The 16924-nt window shown below is 42.0% G+C and overlaps 1 protein-coding gene across 1 annotated transcript in view; it reads right to left on the bottom strand.

Moving 5' to 3' along the window:
• Nucleotides 1-16924, bottom strand: part of gda (guanine deaminase) — a 49724-nt gene that overhangs the window by 4575 nt on the left and 28225 nt on the right. The window contains exons 8-11 of the mRNA XM_052019598.1: nt 14848-14955; nt 12836-12933; nt 11234-11301; nt 474-620 (exon numbers count right to left, since the gene is read on the bottom strand). Coding sequence (XP_051875558.1) covers nt 474-620; nt 11234-11301; nt 12836-12933; nt 14848-14955 — 421 coding nt within the window. The remainder of the gene's footprint in view (nt 1-473; nt 621-11233; nt 11302-12835; nt 12934-14847; nt 14956-16924) is intronic.

The following is a 16924-nucleotide window of genomic DNA, read 5'->3' as shown; positions in this document are numbered from 1 at the left end:
TGCCTTGCTCCTGCCTGTCCTTCCTTACAGACTTACTGGTCATGACATCTACCTTCTTCTCAACCCCTCCACTTTCTGAACTGGTGCTCTGGTTCCCATCCCCGTGCCGAACTAGTTTAAACCCTCCCAAGTAGCACCAGTGAACTTACCTGTTATATTTAGGAAGATGTTAGCTCTTAAGGGGAAGGTCAAAGCAATGGGCCACAACTATAAGACAGTCCTTCTGAAATCCAATGGAGAATCAAGAAGAAATTGCTTCACCAGGAATGTGGAACTCATCAAAGAAGACGCTGGATACACATGAGGAAGAGAGGAATGGAAGGATGGGTTGACAGGGTGAGATGAAGCGTTGGATGGAGGTGTGTGGAGCTTAACAACTGGCATGCGGCTATTGGACCAAATGACCAGTTTGTCCTGTAAATCTCATTATAACTTTAGGCAAATTACAAAATTAAGATTGTACAGTTTCTCACCTTTACTGCCACCAAGGGTTGCAAGTCTGAACACTTCCTTGTATGAAAGCTTCTCATAACCTGGAGTGTTTAAGCTCAGAATATTGGACACATCAATCGCTCTCCGCACAGCATCAAGCACTGAAGGCGAGTAACCACCTGAAACATCTACAACAGAGTTTTATAACATTTCATCATTGAATGGCTGTCAGGACGATACCGTTAATATGCAGTCTAAGACGACTGGGTGGGTATGAAGTGGTTCTGCTGCTTTCCCCCTTGTTGGCAAGCCACACTGCAAACCACAAGAGATATTGTAGTGGGTGGAGTTGGCATATAGAATCATATTATCTGTTCCTAGTGTGGAGACTGACAATGGTTCCAACCAGGACTCTCCTGAGTGAGCCTATTTATGCCCTTTGGTGGTCCAGTGCACCAGGACTCACCAGCTCTATTAATGCTGATAAAAGCTTGTGCTTCTGACTGTTGGGGATACGAGACCACTTCCACCTGACCGTCAATAATGCGCAAGTGTTGGGTGGTCTGCAGGACCTCCTCTACCAATACCCAGCTAAATTCTCACCGTGGGGTCTTGGTCTAATTTTCCTACTTGCTTACATCTCTTGCTAGTGCTACACACAGAAAGCTTGGAAATATGGGAACTTCTGGTGCGTATTCTGTCAGTCATGGACTAGCATGTTACTTACCTTATTTGGAGGGCTCTAGGTTCAAATGTCACTACGGGCTCTTGGGCATATTCTTGGCTGACACTAGTCCAGTAGTCAGGGAGCTCTGCACTGATAGACGTATTGTCGCAGAGTTATGGAGCATGGAAATAGACCCTTCGGTCCACCATGTTTGTGCCAGCCATCAAGAACTAATCTATACGAATCCCATGTGGCCCATAGATTCCTATGCCATGATATTTCAAATGCACATGAGATGTTAAGACTGATGCCCTGTCCGCTCTGTAAGGTGGATGTAAAAAAATTCCATGGCACTCTTTCGAAGAAGAGCAGGGTGTTCTCATAGTTATAGAGTCATCAGGAGGTACGGCACAGAAACAGGCCTTTCAGCTCACTGAGTCTGCACCATTTACATCTATCTTACACTAATCTTGTATTTTTTTCTCCACACGTTCTAATCAACTCCTGCCAGATTCTACCACTCACTTCAGACAATTTACAGTGGCCAACCAACTTACCAACCCATGCATCTTTGGGGTGTGGAGAGAAACTGGAGCACCCGGAGGAATCCCATTATGTCGCAGGGAGAACATGCAAACTCCGCACAGATAGCATCCGAGATTGGGATTGAACCTGGGTCCCTGACACTGTGAGGCAGTGGCTCCACCAGATGCACCACTTCTCCCTGATGTCCTGAGCTAACATTTAACTCCTTAACGCTTAATCTCAGGATTGCTGCCAGTGCCACATGATAGTGAAGGTAAGAATAGGAGGAGATGGCAGATGAATGCGTGGCTGAGGAGTTGGTGCAGGGGATAAGGTTTTAGATTTTTGGATCATTGGGATCTCTTCTGGAGGTGGGACCTGTACAGATTGGATGGGTTACACCTGAACTCGAGGGAGATCAATATCCTCGCAGGCAGGTTTGCTAGTGTGGTTTGGGAGGGTTTAAAACTAGTTTGCAAGGGGGATGGGAACCGGAGGGATAGGTCAGTGGAAGAAGTGCATGGAGTAAAGCCAGATCTAACATATAGAGAGGCTTTGAGGAAGGAGAAGCAGCGTACAGGGTATAAAAGTAGTAAGGTGGATGGGCTAAAGTGCATTTACTTAAATGCAAGAAGCATCAGGAATAAGGGTGATGAGCTGAGAGCTTGGATAAGTACATGGGACTATGATATTGTGGCTCTTGCAGAGAATTGGCTGTCACCAGGGCAGGAATGGATACCGAATATTCCTGGTCTTCAGTGGTTTAAAAGGGATAGGGAGGGGGGGAGAAGAGGAGGAGGGGCATTGTTACTGGTCAGGGATACTATTACAGCTGCAGAAAGGGGGGATAATGCAGCAGGATCCTCTCTAGAGTCAGTATGGGTGGAAGTTAGGAATAAGAAAGGAGCAGTTACTCTACTGGGAGTATTCTATAGGCCCCCCGGTAGCAGCAGGGATACTGAGGAGCAGATCGGGAGGCAGATTTTGGAAGGGTGCAAAAACAACGGGGTGCTTATCATGGGAGATCACAAGATCACAAGACAAAGGAGAAGTAGGCCATTCGGCCCATCGAGTCTGCTCCACGAGCTAAACTAATACTATTCCTATCTGGCCCAATTTCCGGCCTTATCCCCATATCCTTTGACTAATCAGATACCTATCTATCTCCCCCTTAAATGCCTCCAATGATCGGGCCTCCACAGCTGTACGTGGCAAAGAATTCCATAATTTCACTACCCTCTGGCTAAAGAAATTTCTCTTTGTTTCTGTTTTAAACCAGTACCCTCTAATTCTAAGATTGTGTCCTCTGGTCCTGGACTCACCCACCAAGGGAAACAGCTTAGCCACATCTACTCTGTCCAGTCCTTTCAACATTTGAAATGTTTCTATGAGGTCCCCTCTCATTCTTCTGTACTCCAGTGAGTACAGTCCAAGAGCCGACAAATGCTCATCATATGTAAGCCCTTTCATTCCAGGAATCATCCTCGTAAATCTTTTCTGAACCCTCTCCAACATCAGTACATCCTTCCTAAGATACGGGGCCCAAAACTGCACACAGTATTCCAAATGGGGCCTCACCAGTGCCCCGTACAGCCTCATCAACACTTCCCTACTTTTATACACTATACCTCTCGAAATGAATGCCAACATAGCATTCGCTTTCCTTACCGCCGATCCGACCTGGTGGTTAACCTTTAGTGTATCCTGCACGAGTACCCCCAAGTCCCTTTGTACTTCTGTACTTTGAATACCAGCCAATGGTCTACCCATTCTACTATCCTACCTGTAATTCCATGATAGTCTTCAACTTCCCAAATATTGATTGGCACCTGCTTAGTACCAAAGGTTTAGACGGGGGCAGAGTTTAAGTGTGTCCAGGATGGATTCCTGTCACAGTATGTTAACAGGCCGACTAGAGGGAATGCCATGTTAGATCTAGTATTAGCTAATGAACCGGGTCAGGTGACAGATCTCTCAGTGGCTGAGCATTTGGTGGACAATAACCATCACTCCCTAACCTTTAGCATTGTCATGGACAAGGATAGGAGCAAAGAGGACAGGAAAATATTTAATTGAGGAAGGGCAAATTATGAAGCTATAAGGCTAGAACTTGCGAGTGTGAATTGGGATGACATTTTTGAAGGGAAATGTACTATGGAGATGTGGTCGTTGTTCAGGGATCTCTTGCAGGATGTTAGGGATAAATTTGTCCCGGTGAGGCAGAGAAAGAATGGCAGGGTGAAGGAACCATGGGTGACAAGAGAGGTGGAACAACTAGTTAGGAGGAAGAAGGCAGCATACATAAAGTATAGGCAGCAAGGATCAGATAGGGCTCATGAGGAATATAGGGTAGCAAGGAAGGAACTTAAGAAGGGGCTGAGGAGAGCAAGAAGGAGACATGAAAAGGCCTTGGCGAGTAGGGCTAAGGAGAATCCCAAGGCTTTTTTCACATACGTGAAGAGCAGAAGGATGATGGGAGTAAAGGTAAGACCGATTAGAGACAAAGGTGGGAAGACGTGCCTGGAAGCTGTGGAAGTGGGTGAGGTTCTCAATGAATACTTCTCTTCAGTATTCACCAAGGAGAGGGGCCTTGATGACGCTGAGGACAGTGTTGGTAAGGTGAATGTTCTAGAGCATGTAGATATCAAGAGAGAGGATGTGTTGGAGCTGTTAGAAAATATTAGGACAGATAAGTCCCCGGGGCCTGACAGAATATTCCCCAGGCTGCTCCGCGAGGGGAGGGAGGAGATTGCTGAGCCTTCAGCTAGGATCTTTGAGTCCTCGTTGTCCACAGGAATGGTACCGGAGGATTGGAGGGTGGCAAATGTTGTCCCCTTATTCAAAAAAGGTAGTAGGGATAGTCCAGGGAATTACAGACCAGTAAGCCTTACACCTGTGGTGGGCAAGCTGTTGGAAAGGATTCTTAGAGATAGGATCTATGGGCATTTAGAGAATCATGGTCTGATCAGTGACAGCCAGCATGGCTTTGTAAAGGGTAGATCATATCTCACAAGCCTGATAGGATTCTTTAAGGAGGTGACCAGGCAGATTGACGAGGGTAGTGCAGTACATGGTAGGCTTCTTCAGAAGGTCAGAGGGCATGGGATTCAGGGAAGCTTGGCCACGTGGATTCAGAATTGGCTTGCCTGTAGAAAGCAGAGGGTTGTGGTCGAGGGACTGCATTCAGATTGGAGGGCTGTGAGTAACGGTGTCCAACAAGGATCGGTTGTGGGACCTCTACTTTTCATGATTTTTATTAATGCATTTGATGGGGGGGGGGGGTAGAAGGGTGGGTTGGCAAGTTTGCAGACGACACAAAGGTTGGTGGTGTTGTGGATAGTGCAAAGGATTGTTGAAGATTGCAGAGGGGCATTGATAGGATGCAGAGCTGGGCTGAGAAGTGGCGGATGTAAATCCTTTTCTGATATTCTTGTTCCCTGGTTAGCCAAAATTTTTAAAGATGACCTATCAGTGAGTAAACTACCACAATCTTTCTATGAAGCAACTATTTCTTTAATTCTTAAAAAGGATAAAGATCCCACTGATTGTGCATCTTATAGACCTATTTCTTTATTAAATGTAGATTCCAAAATATTGGCCTTTAGATTGGAAAAGGTTCTTCCACAAATTATCTCTGAAAACCAGACAGGATTTATTCAGAATCGTTATCTACATTTTAACAATAGGAGATTAATGAATATTATATATATCCCTTCATCCCAAATTCCAGAATGTGTTGTTTCACTAGATGCTGAAAAGGCGTTTGATGGAGTCGAATGGGAATATTTATTCAGTACACTTCAAAAATTCAATTTTAGTCCTAAATTTATATCTGCGATTAAAATGATTTATTATGCATCTATGGCTTCAATACTTACTAATAATCAAAGATCTCCTTTGTTTAGACTTTTTTGAGGTACTAAACAAGGTTGCCCGTTAAACCCTTTATTATTTGATATTGCTTTAGAACCTTTGGCTATTGCACTTCGGGATTCTTCAAATATATGTGGTATTACTTGTGGACAGAAGATTCATAAGATATCTCTTTACGCAGATGACCTGTTACTTTATATTTCTAATCCGGAGGAATCTATCCCCGCAGTACTATCACTATTAGATCAGTTTAGTGTTTTTTCTGGCTATAGATTAAATTTTAATAAGAGTGAACTTTTTCCATTAAATATGCAAATCCCAATTTATAGCCAATTACCTTTTAGATTGGTAACTGACTATTTTATGTATTTAGGTGTTAAAATTACTAAGAGACATAAGGACTTATTTAAAGCTAATCTACTGCCTTTAATTGACCATGTTAAACAATTATTTACTAAATGGTCCCCACTGTCTTTATCATTGGTAGGCCGAATTAATGCGGTTAAGATGAATACTTTACCAAAATTTTTATATTTATTTCAAGCGATTCCAACTTTTGTTCCAAAATCTTTTTTTGACACTATTGATTCTAAAATTCTTTCATATATTTGACAGAATAAAAACCCAAGGCTAAGTAAGAAATATTTACAAAAACTAAAAAAGGATGGTGGTGTGCCCTTGCCTAACTTTAGATTATATTATTGGGCAATCAATATTACATATTTAATTTTTTGGATACAAGATTCAGATGTAATTCAATGCCTCAAATGGGTACACCTTGAGTCCCAATCAGTACCTGAATTTTCATTAGTTTCTATTTTAGGAGCTCCACTCCCTTTTGCACTTACCAAATTAAGTAAACATATGATTAACCCAATTGTTAAACATACAATACGAATATGGTTTCAATTTCGTAAATTTTTTGGATTGAATAAATTTAATCTATCAAGTCCCATTCAATCTAATTTTCCCTTTCATCCATCCAGAGTTGACTCAGCTTTTTCCATATGGAAAAGGAAGGGAATAGTATGTTTTCGTGATTTATTCATTGATAACTGTTTTTCATCTTTTGAACAATCGTCTAACAAATACAATTTGCCTAGATCACACTTTTTTCGATATTTGCAAATCAGAAATATTTTAAAAGCTACTATATCCTCTTTTCCCACACCTTACAAAACTGAAATTACGGAAAAAAATTTTGGTTTTAATCCTTGTCAGAAGGGCTTGATAGCAATAATTTATGATTTAATTATGAAAATTCGTTCAGAACCACTGGACAAAATTAAGAATGAATGGGAAAGTGAACTCCAGACATCTTTACCTACAGAGACTTGGAAGAAAATTCTTCATTTAGTTAATACATCTTCAATGTGTGCCAGACATTCTTTGATACAGTTTAAGGTAGTTCACAGGACCCATACGTCAAAAGATAAGCTAGCTCGTTTTTATCAACATATAAATCTTATATGTGACAGATGTAAATCAAATGTGGCTTCTTTGACACATATGTTTCGGAAAGATATTTTTAACATTATTTCAAATGTATTGAAGATTGATTTACAACCTCATCCTATCACTGCAATTTTTGGTTTACCAAGGATAGAATCTGGCCATCTATCTGCCTCCGCTAACCGTATGATTGCCTTTGTTACGTTAATGGCAAACGATCCATTTTGCTTAAATGGAAGGATCCAATACCCCCTACTACTTTTCAATGGTTCTCTCAAACTATATCATGTTTAAACTTGGAAAAAATTAGGAGTGGTACTGTTGATCCTTCGCTTAAATTTGAGGAAGTTTGGAGTCCATTTATTCAATATTTTCACATGATATAGATCCCCTTATAATAACCTTTCAATTTAGAGGAACAGAGTTTATGACATAATATTGCTCTGTTTCTATTGAGAAATTTTAGTCCAATTTTTTTTCTGTTTTTTAAAAAATTTTTTTTTCTATAGCTTAGTTTGGTTTGATATATTGTTTATAATTTTTCTTATTGTTTTGGGGATTTTTTTTCTTTTATATTTTTTAATAAATCTTTTTCTTTCATATTATATTCATTCACTAACAGATTGTTGGATCTACAGATTTTTTTTATACTTTATTGTTCTTTATGATTATCCATGTCATGATTGCTCTCCTGATCTCTTTGTATTACATGTATAAACATTGATATATTAATCTGTATTAATTTGAAAACTAAAAAAGATTGAAAAAGAGAAGTGGCAGATGGAGTTCAATCCAGAGAAGTGTGAGGTGGTACACTTTGGAAGGACAAACTTCAAGGCAGAGTACAAAGTTAATGGCAGGATTCTTGGTAGTGTGGAGGAGCAGAGGGATCTGGGGGTCCATATCCACAGATCCCTGAAAGTTGCCTCACAGGTGGATAGGGTAGTTAAGAAAGCTTAGGGGGTGTTAGCTTTCATAAGTCGAGGGATCGAGTTTAAGAGCTGCAAGGTAATGATGCAGCTCTATAAAACTCTGGTTAGACCACACTTGGAGTACTGTGTCCAGTTCTGGTCACCTCATTATAGGAAGGATGTGGAAGCGTTGGAAAGGGTGCAGAGGAAATTTACCAGGATGCTGCTTGGTTTAGAGAGTATGCATTATGAGGAGAGACTAAGGGAGTAGGGCTTTACTCTTTGGAGAGAAGAAGGATGAGAGGAGATATGATAGAGGTATACAAAATATTAAGAGGAATAGATAAGAGTAGACAGCCAGTGCCTCTTTCCTAGGGCACCAATGTTCAATACAAGAGGGCATGGCTTTAAAGTAATGGGTGGGAAGATCAAGGGAGATATCGGAGGAAGGTTTTTTTTTACCCAGGCAGTGGTTGGGGCATGGAATGTGCTGCCTGGGGCGGTGGTGGAGGCAGGTACATTGGTCAAATTCAAGACATTACTAGATAGGCATATGGAGGAACTTAAAATAGAGGGATATGTGGGAGGAAGGGGTTAGATAGTCGTAGGCGAGGTTTAAAGGTCGGCACAACATTGTGGGCCGTAGGGCCTGTATCGTGCTGTACTGTTCTATATTTTAACTCATATTCGGATTCAGATTACTTTACTGTCATATGCACCAAGGTGCAATGAAATTCCTTACTTGCGTGAAGCTCACAGTATTAACGGTATACATGGTAATAATAATAGAATAATAAATACAGTGATGAGTGCAAATCAACAGAATGGTGCAAAGACGGTAGTGCAATCTGAAGTAGTGCAAAAAGAAATGCTAAAGTGACAATAACAAAATAAATAAGAGAGGTAGAATTAAGAGTCAGAATGTAGCAGCACTAGCAGGAAGGGATGTGAAAGAGGTGATTGGTTTGGAAGTCTGATAGCAGTGGTGAAGAAGCTGTTTTATGGTCTAGTTGTCCAAGCTTTCAAACTTTCAACCAATGTCATTTGGTCACTATTTCTGTCCTATGTATAGTAGACTGCTGTGCACAAATTGGCTGCAAAGTTTTCAACATTACACAAAAGTACTTAGTGTAATATTTAAAATATTCCAGGATGGTGTGGAGGGTACTGTTGAAATGTGAGTCATTTCCCTTCTCAATAAACCTGAGGTTAAAATAAAGTCTGTGTCAGTTACAGTGATTGTGAAACTACTAGATTGTCCCATTATCTTTTCCTGGTTCACTTATGCTTTACAGAAGAAAATCTGGTCTACTTTGGACCCAGGGCAAATTAAATGACATCAAACTCCCCTTTGAAATGGCCTCCAAAGCCATCCAGGTGCATTAGAACCTTCACACACTGCAGGAATACCATAGAGACTGGTGTAATTCCATGTAGATTGTAGTGAACTGAGGACAAATAGAGATGGGAATTGAATAAAAATAAAATTAATTAAAAAGTAATGTAACTTCAATAAAAGCTATTAAGAGGAAGGGGCTGTAATATTGGACAAATTTCCTTTTCCGGTGGTAGCAGATAGTAAAAGGTAATATCTTCAATAAAGTATCAGGTTGAAAATCCATACTACTATATGTAACAGGGGGCTGCGGGGACAGAAGTGGAGCTATAAAGGTCTGTGACAACTTGTGATGGTGAATTCTTGGAGCCACGGCAAGGTTAAAGTGTTTTATTTTGTCAGAATTGTTCAACTTTGTGAAGATAGTTTTCCAGCCCTACAGTCTCCAAGGTCCAGCGAGGGCCTCTAGTACTTTCCCAGTTTTCAATGGTCTCCCACTGGAGGTCATATCTGTGGCTGCTAGGGCTCTGAGCCATGGAATTCCATCCCTAAACCTCTGTCCCTCTTCTTCTCCCTCCTCTAGGAAATCCTTATGGATCTCTTGTTAAACTAATCTTTTGGTTACCTGTCCTAGTACATCCTCTTGTGATTGGTCATTAAATTCTAATAAGGAGCCTTACTCTTGGCACTCTGCTAAAGGCATATTCTAAATGTCATTTGCTGCTGTTACAACATAACTTGTTTGCTAACACTTGGCAAATATCCTTCAGAAGCTTGTGTGTGTTACAAACTTATGAATTAGGATCAGGAGTAGGTCACTCAGCCTATTGAGCTTGCCCCTACACTCAATAAGATCATAATTGATTTGACTGTAAACTTAACTATGCATTCTTGTCTATCCACACTATTCTTCTGAGCACTGGTTGATCAGGAATATAATGACCTCTGGCTTAGAAATATTCAAAGGCTCTGCTTCCATTATCCTTTCATGAAGAGTTCTACAGACTTGAAACTTCTGAGAGAAAATGTTTATAGATTCATAGAGTTATACAGCATGGAAACAGCCCCTTCAGCCCAACTCATCCACACCAACCTAGATGCCCATCCACGCTAATCCCATTTGTCTGTGTTTGGCCCATATCACTCTAAACCTTTCCTATCCATGTACCTGTCCAAATGTCGGGTTCAATTCCGGCCACTGTCTGTAAGGAGTTTGTACGTTCTCCCCATGTTTGCATGGGTTTCCTCCCAGTGCTTCGGTTTCCTCCCACATTCCAAAGATATATGGGTTAGGAAGTTGTGGGCGCCGGAAGTGTGGAGACACTTGCGGGCTGCCCCCAGAATACCACACAAAAGATGCATTTCTTGCCTCTACCACTTCCTCTGGCAGCTCGTTCCATATACCTATCACCCTTTGTGTAAAAAACTTACCCTTCAGGTCCCCCCTAAATCTTTCCCCTCTCACCTTAAACCTATGCTGCCTAGATTTTGACTCCCCAACTCTGGGAAAAGTTATAATTTTATAACTCTCTATAAGGTCACACCTCAGCCTCCTTTGCTTCAGGGAAAACAGTCCCAGCCTATCCAACTCTTCTTGTAACCCAAGCCCTCCAGTCCTGTGAATCTTTTCTGCATCTCTCCAGCTTTTGCCTCATTTATCTTAAATAAGCATCCCCTTATTTTTCAACATGGATGCCTAATTCCAGATCCTTCCACAGTAGGGAACATCCGCTCCTCATCCACACTGTCAAGACCCTCAGGATCTTATAACTTTCAAATAAGTCCACTCTCACCCTTCTAAACAGCATGGTGAAGGTACTCCAGAGAGCTGTTGGGTGGGAATTCTAGGACTTAGACCCAGCAATGATTAAGAAACAACAATATCGATACATCCACATCCCTCTCAGGAAGTCCCAAAGTGGTTTGTAGTCAATGAAACAGTTTTGAAGCATTACTGACTGTTGCAATGCAAGAAACAAGATGAGAAAGAAGATAGAAGGCACACATCCTGTCCAAAGCACAAACCACTTTACATACCTGTTCCCAGTCCCACGTTTACTTTGTGATTCAGAGCATTTCGCACGTTCATTAAGCCACTGCACAGTCTGGAGGATGAAAGAGAAAATCATACTTCACTGTGTCTGCCAACAGTGTTTGACCTTCACACAGGTTCCAACACCAAGCAGGTGTAACTAACAACCTCGTTGGCACCAGCAGACTCCATTGGTCATGTTGGAACCATGGAGTTGTGATGGGCACAAGTTCTCGCAATCACATCTCTCACTTCTGTGGGAAGTCTTCCGCCAATGGCTAGTGTGTCTGTTCCACAGCTCTCTCACCTCCCTCATATCCTGGATCCAAGATTCCACCCATGCCACAGGTGTTACCACGGAGTGTGAAGGCTAAAGGAAGTTAGTCACCAGTAAGCCCAATGGGGAAATTCAGGAGAACGTGCATTACCATAGAGTGTGGAACGTGCTCTCACAGGGAATAGCTGAGGTGAAAGGCAGAGACAGATTTAAACAGAAGTGGGATAAATATGAAGGATCAAGGAATAAATGATATAGTGAGCATTTGAATTAAAGAGGGGTATAGGGAGGCTTGTGTGTAACATTGGCACAGACAAGCTGTGCCGAATGACCTGTTTCAATGCTGTACCATTCAATACGTTAAAATAGATACCTTTATAAGAGACACAAACTGTTAAAATCTTCAGGGATCTGGGTGTTGATTCCCAAGCTGGGAATCCAATGAGGAGCAATCAACACCTAGTGTTGGGAATCAGGTTGGCAATCAACCATCAGGGCAGGAGCAGGGGTCCAGCAGAAACATCTGTCAGAGCTGTTACCCAGCCAGGGAACAAAGGGAGTTCCTGAGAGTCCCTTGAACCAGTCAATCACCATCCAGTTCAGGCAAAATCCAACCCCACCACACCTTTAGAAACACTGCAAACCCCCACAAACAGCATATTGACCATCAATTCTGTTTTCCTTTCAAAGATTCAGACAGCACAGAAATAGGCCCTCCATACTGACCATGAAGCACACATTTATGCAAATCCTACGCTAATCCCATTTTATTCACCCCGCATTCCCATTAACCTCCCCCAGATTTTACCACTCATCTATACACAAGGGATAATTTAGTGGCCAAAATAACCTACCAGCACATCTTTGGAATGCAGAAAGAAACTGGGGTACCCAGAAGAATCCTATACAGTCACAGGGAGAATGTGCAGACTCCACACAGACAGCACCTGAGGTCAGGATTGAACCAAGGTCTCTGGAGCTGTGAGGCAGCAGCTCTACCAGCTGTGCCACTGTGCTGCCTAATAACTGATGTTGGTTGCTTGATAAATGATCACAAGACAAAGGAGCATAAGTAGGCCATTCAGCCCATCGAGTTTGCTCCACTGTTAGCTACACTGTCTGAAATAGTGCCGTGGGAAGGTAGAAGGGGCCCCAGTTTGACGTTTTATCTGAAAGAAGGCACCTAGAGCAATGCCGCACTCCCTCAGTGTGACACAGGATTATTTGTCTGGATTTGTGTGTTCAAGTCCCTGGAGTGCAATCTTGAAGCCAAATCTCGGTACAGGATTGAACCATGGATTCTTGTTCTGCTCATATATTGGGTACTCACGATGTATTAGAATTTGGACAGTGCGCAATGCCTGCTCCTTTCTTCTGGAAGAGTTCAAGCTCCTCATCAGAGAGGTAGACACCATGAGCCATGATAGTCTGTAGAAAGACACTGTAGTTGATGACAAACTATTGACGAATGGTTCCATTAAAATACCTACAGAGACGGTAGGAGAAATCCAGAAAAAAGACAGAGACAAAAGACAGAGATGAAGAGGGAGAGCGTGATAAGAATGCAAGTAGGCCATTCGGCCCCTTGTACCTGCAAAACCTTTCAATAAGATCAAGAATATCCAAGATCTCTTTCTTGAATATACTCAAAAAAGCCTCTGCAGCCCCCTTTGTAAAAGAATTCCAAAAACACTGAAGAAATTTCTGCTTATTTCTGTCCTGAATGGTCAACCCTCTATTTTGAGATTGTGACCCCTGGTTCCAGATATCCCATCTGGGGGGAAACATCATTTCTACATCCACCCCATCAAGCACTGAATCCTCAATGAAACCATCTCTTGTTCTTCTAAACTCGAGAGTACCAGCCTCGTCTGCTTAAATTTCTCTTCAGAGGAGAAACTGGCCATCCTGAGAATCAACCTGGTGAACCTTTGTGGCACTGTCTCTATTGTAAAGAAGAATATACCCATGTAGGGTGACAGACTTTCACATAATATTCCAAGTGCAGTCTTACTAGGGCCCTTTGTAATTATAGTAACATCTGAACACCTGAAACTTTCAGTATCTTGCCATTTAAAAATTACTCAATTTTCTCTCTTTTTTCCACCAAAGTGGATATCTCACATTTTTCCACAATATATTCTATCTGCCATGTCCCTGCTCATTCAGTTAGCCTGTCCATATCCCCCTGAAGTTTCTCTGCATCCTTCTTATTACCTACACTGCCACCCAGCATTGCACCATCTCCAGACTTGGTCATCTAACATTTGGTCCCCCCATCCAATCACAGATGTAACTTGCAAACAGCTGGGCTCCCCAGCACCAATCCCTATGGTAACCCCACTGGTCACAGCATCCAACCTGAAAATGACTTGTTCATTCCTACTGTTTCCTGTCCATTAACCAATCCTCAATGCCTGCCGGTACATTAGCCCCCAATACTATGTGCTGTAATTTGGTTTAATAATCTCTCCTGTGGCACCTTATTGAATGTCTTTTCAAAGCCCAAGAGCATCCTATCAACTGATTCCCTCCATTAGTCACAATCTAAAAACCTCAGAGATATGGAGACACTGGAGAAGCAAGGATGAGAGGATGTGGATAAGAAGGATTGAAAGAGAAAATAAGGAACACCTTTATATGATGCACAACATAATTTTACATGGTCTTGGGAAATTACAGAGGGGTGAGACCAATTGGATAGATTTTTCAAGAACAGCACAGGGAGATTGGGCTGAATAGCCTCCTTTGATCTGTCATTCAATGATACAAACAATGGAACTTTTCCTCCATTCAAATGGTTCTGCACATCCCTAGGTACCATAACAATGGCCAGCCATCCCACCCAAAATCACAACCTTCTGGGCAAGGCATAAAAAAGTAGGTAAAATTTAGGGGGCGATTGTGAAATCCTTTGGTGATTCTGGTTGAGGGATAAGTATTGGCCCTCGCACATCAGGGAGAAATTGCCCACTTCTTTGCAAAATAGCATTGTGGTGTCTGTACACCCACCTGAGGAAGGCACTTAGGGGTTTGGTATAAATATCTCATCTGAAGAAAGACACCTCCAACAATGCAGCACTCCCTCAGTACTGCAGCTGGCCTTGGCTCTGGAGTGGTCCGTGAACCTGCTACCTTCTGAGTTTGCAATATGGACACCATGCACTGAGTACAACTGACATATAATGAGCAACAGTGCCTAGGAACACTCCAACTAGCAGCCCTGTTTCCAGCTTCTTGTTAAGCACTTGGACCAGAAGCAAGGACCACAGATATACTTTGAAGCTCGGCAGGCAAGGAGGGTTGGGGGGTTAGAAACTTTAATCTGCATGGAGTACTTACTTTATCATTCAGAAGACCGTGGACATCATAAACATCAGAATAATTCTTGCAGTTTAGAAACATATTGTTCACGACATCAATTTCAGGCCGAGCCTCACTGATATGACTCTGTTTATAAAAGAAAAAGAGGTCTCGTTGTAGTGGTTGTGTTTGAGCTCATTGTAGCTAACAGGCAGGGCTGCACATTAAGCAAAAATAAAAAAAACACAGATGCTGGAAATCTGAAACAGAAAATATATGCAGTCCCTGGGTTACCTAAGGGTTTCATTCCTGAGGACTGTCCATAGACCAATTTCACCATAAGTCAGAAACACCTGTTTTCTGTAGTAACTCATACTATATCACATTACATACACTTGCTATAATTTTTTCATTTCAAGGTATATTTTTACCCTAACACTACCCATAATTAAACTAATGGAATATTTACCGTATCCAGTCATTAATGAATTCTACAAAACATTTTATTATTTTTATTATTATTTTTTAAATGCTTTATAAATGAATGGGAGAATTTGCATAAAGTTGGACTTCCTTAAGTCAGGTCATCCATAACTCGGAGCCCCTGTACTGGAAATATTCAGCAGGTCAGGCAGTATCTGCGCAAAGAGAAACAGCATCAAATCTTTAGGTCCATGGCCAACAGAACCAGAAAAGAAAGAAAACCAGTTAGTTGGTGAAGGAGGATGGATCGGACAAAGGAAATATCACCAAAGGAGTGCGGCCAGGGTTGATGTGGGGATTAATGAAGTTATCTGGTTGATAGTTTAATATCAAAAAACTGCAGATGTTGGAAATCTGAAATTTAAAACATGAAAACCCTGGGGATTTGCCTTTCTCTAACAGCTGAATGGGAGGCTGCCTTAACCAGGAGGAATAGTGCTTCAAGATGTCCAGCATCAGATGCATGACCAAGTTGATTTTCTCAGACACTTCTGGAAAATTCTGTACTCAATCCCCTGGAAGTACAACAACAGCTTACATTTAAATAACATCTTTAAAGCAGCAAAACATCACTCAGGCAGTCAACCAAAACTGACTTTGAGCCACACAAGATTGGTATTGGTATATTATTGTCACTTGTACCAAGGAACAGTGAAAACCTTGTCTTGCATACCATTCGTACAGATCAATTTATTACACAGTGCAGATGCATTGAGTTAGTACAGAGTGCATTAAGGTAGTACAGGTAAAAACAATAACAGAGTACAGAGTAAAGTGTCACAGCTACAGGGAAGTGCATTGCAGGTAGACAATAAGGTGCAAGGTCATAACAAGATAGATTGTGAAGTCAAGAGTCCATCTCATCGTATAAGGGAACCATTCAATAGTCTTATTACAGTGGGATAGAAGCTGTCCTTGAGCCTGGTGGTATGTGACCTCAGGCTCCTGTATCTTCTGCCTGATGGGAGGGGAGAGAAGATAGAATGACCCGGGTGGGTGGGGTCTTTGATTATGCTGGCTGCTTCACCAAGCCAGTGAGAAGTATCGACAGAGTCCATGGAGGGGAGGCTGGTTTCCGTGATGTGCTAGGCTGTGTCCACAGCTCTGCAGTTTCTTGCAGTCCTGGGCAGAGCAGTTGCCATAGCAAGCCTTGATGCATCCAGATAGGATGCTTTCTATGGTGCATCGTTAAAAATTGGTGAATGCCAAAGGGGACATGCCAAATTTCTTTAGCCTCCTGAGGAAGTAGAGGCACCAGTGAGCTTTCTTGGCTGTGGTGTCTACGTGGTTGGACCAGGACAGGCTATTGGGGATGTTCACTCCTAGGAACTTGAAGCTCTCAACCCTCTTGAACTCAGCATCGTTGATGTAGACAGGTACATGTACACTACCCCTTTCCTGAAGTCAGTGACCAGCTCTTTTGTTTCACTGACATTGAGGGAAAGGTTGTTGTCATGACACCATGTCACTAAGCTCTATCTCCTTCCTGTACTCTGACTCATCATTATTTGAGGTACAGCCTACTACAGTGCTATCATCTGCAAATTTGCAGATGGAGTTAGAGCAGAATCTGGCCACACGGTCATGAGTACATAGGGAATAGAGTAGAGGGCTGAGGACACAGACTTATGGG

Source organism: Pristis pectinata, chromosome 7 (assembly GCF_009764475.1).
Source record: "Pristis pectinata isolate sPriPec2 chromosome 7, sPriPec2.1.pri, whole genome shotgun sequence".
In the NCBI taxonomy this organism is placed as follows: Eukaryota; Metazoa; Chordata; class Chondrichthyes; order Rhinopristiformes; family Pristidae; genus Pristis; species Pristis pectinata.
The sequence above is the reverse complement of the archived record's forward strand: the minus strand, read 5'-3'. Positions and strand labels throughout refer to the sequence as shown.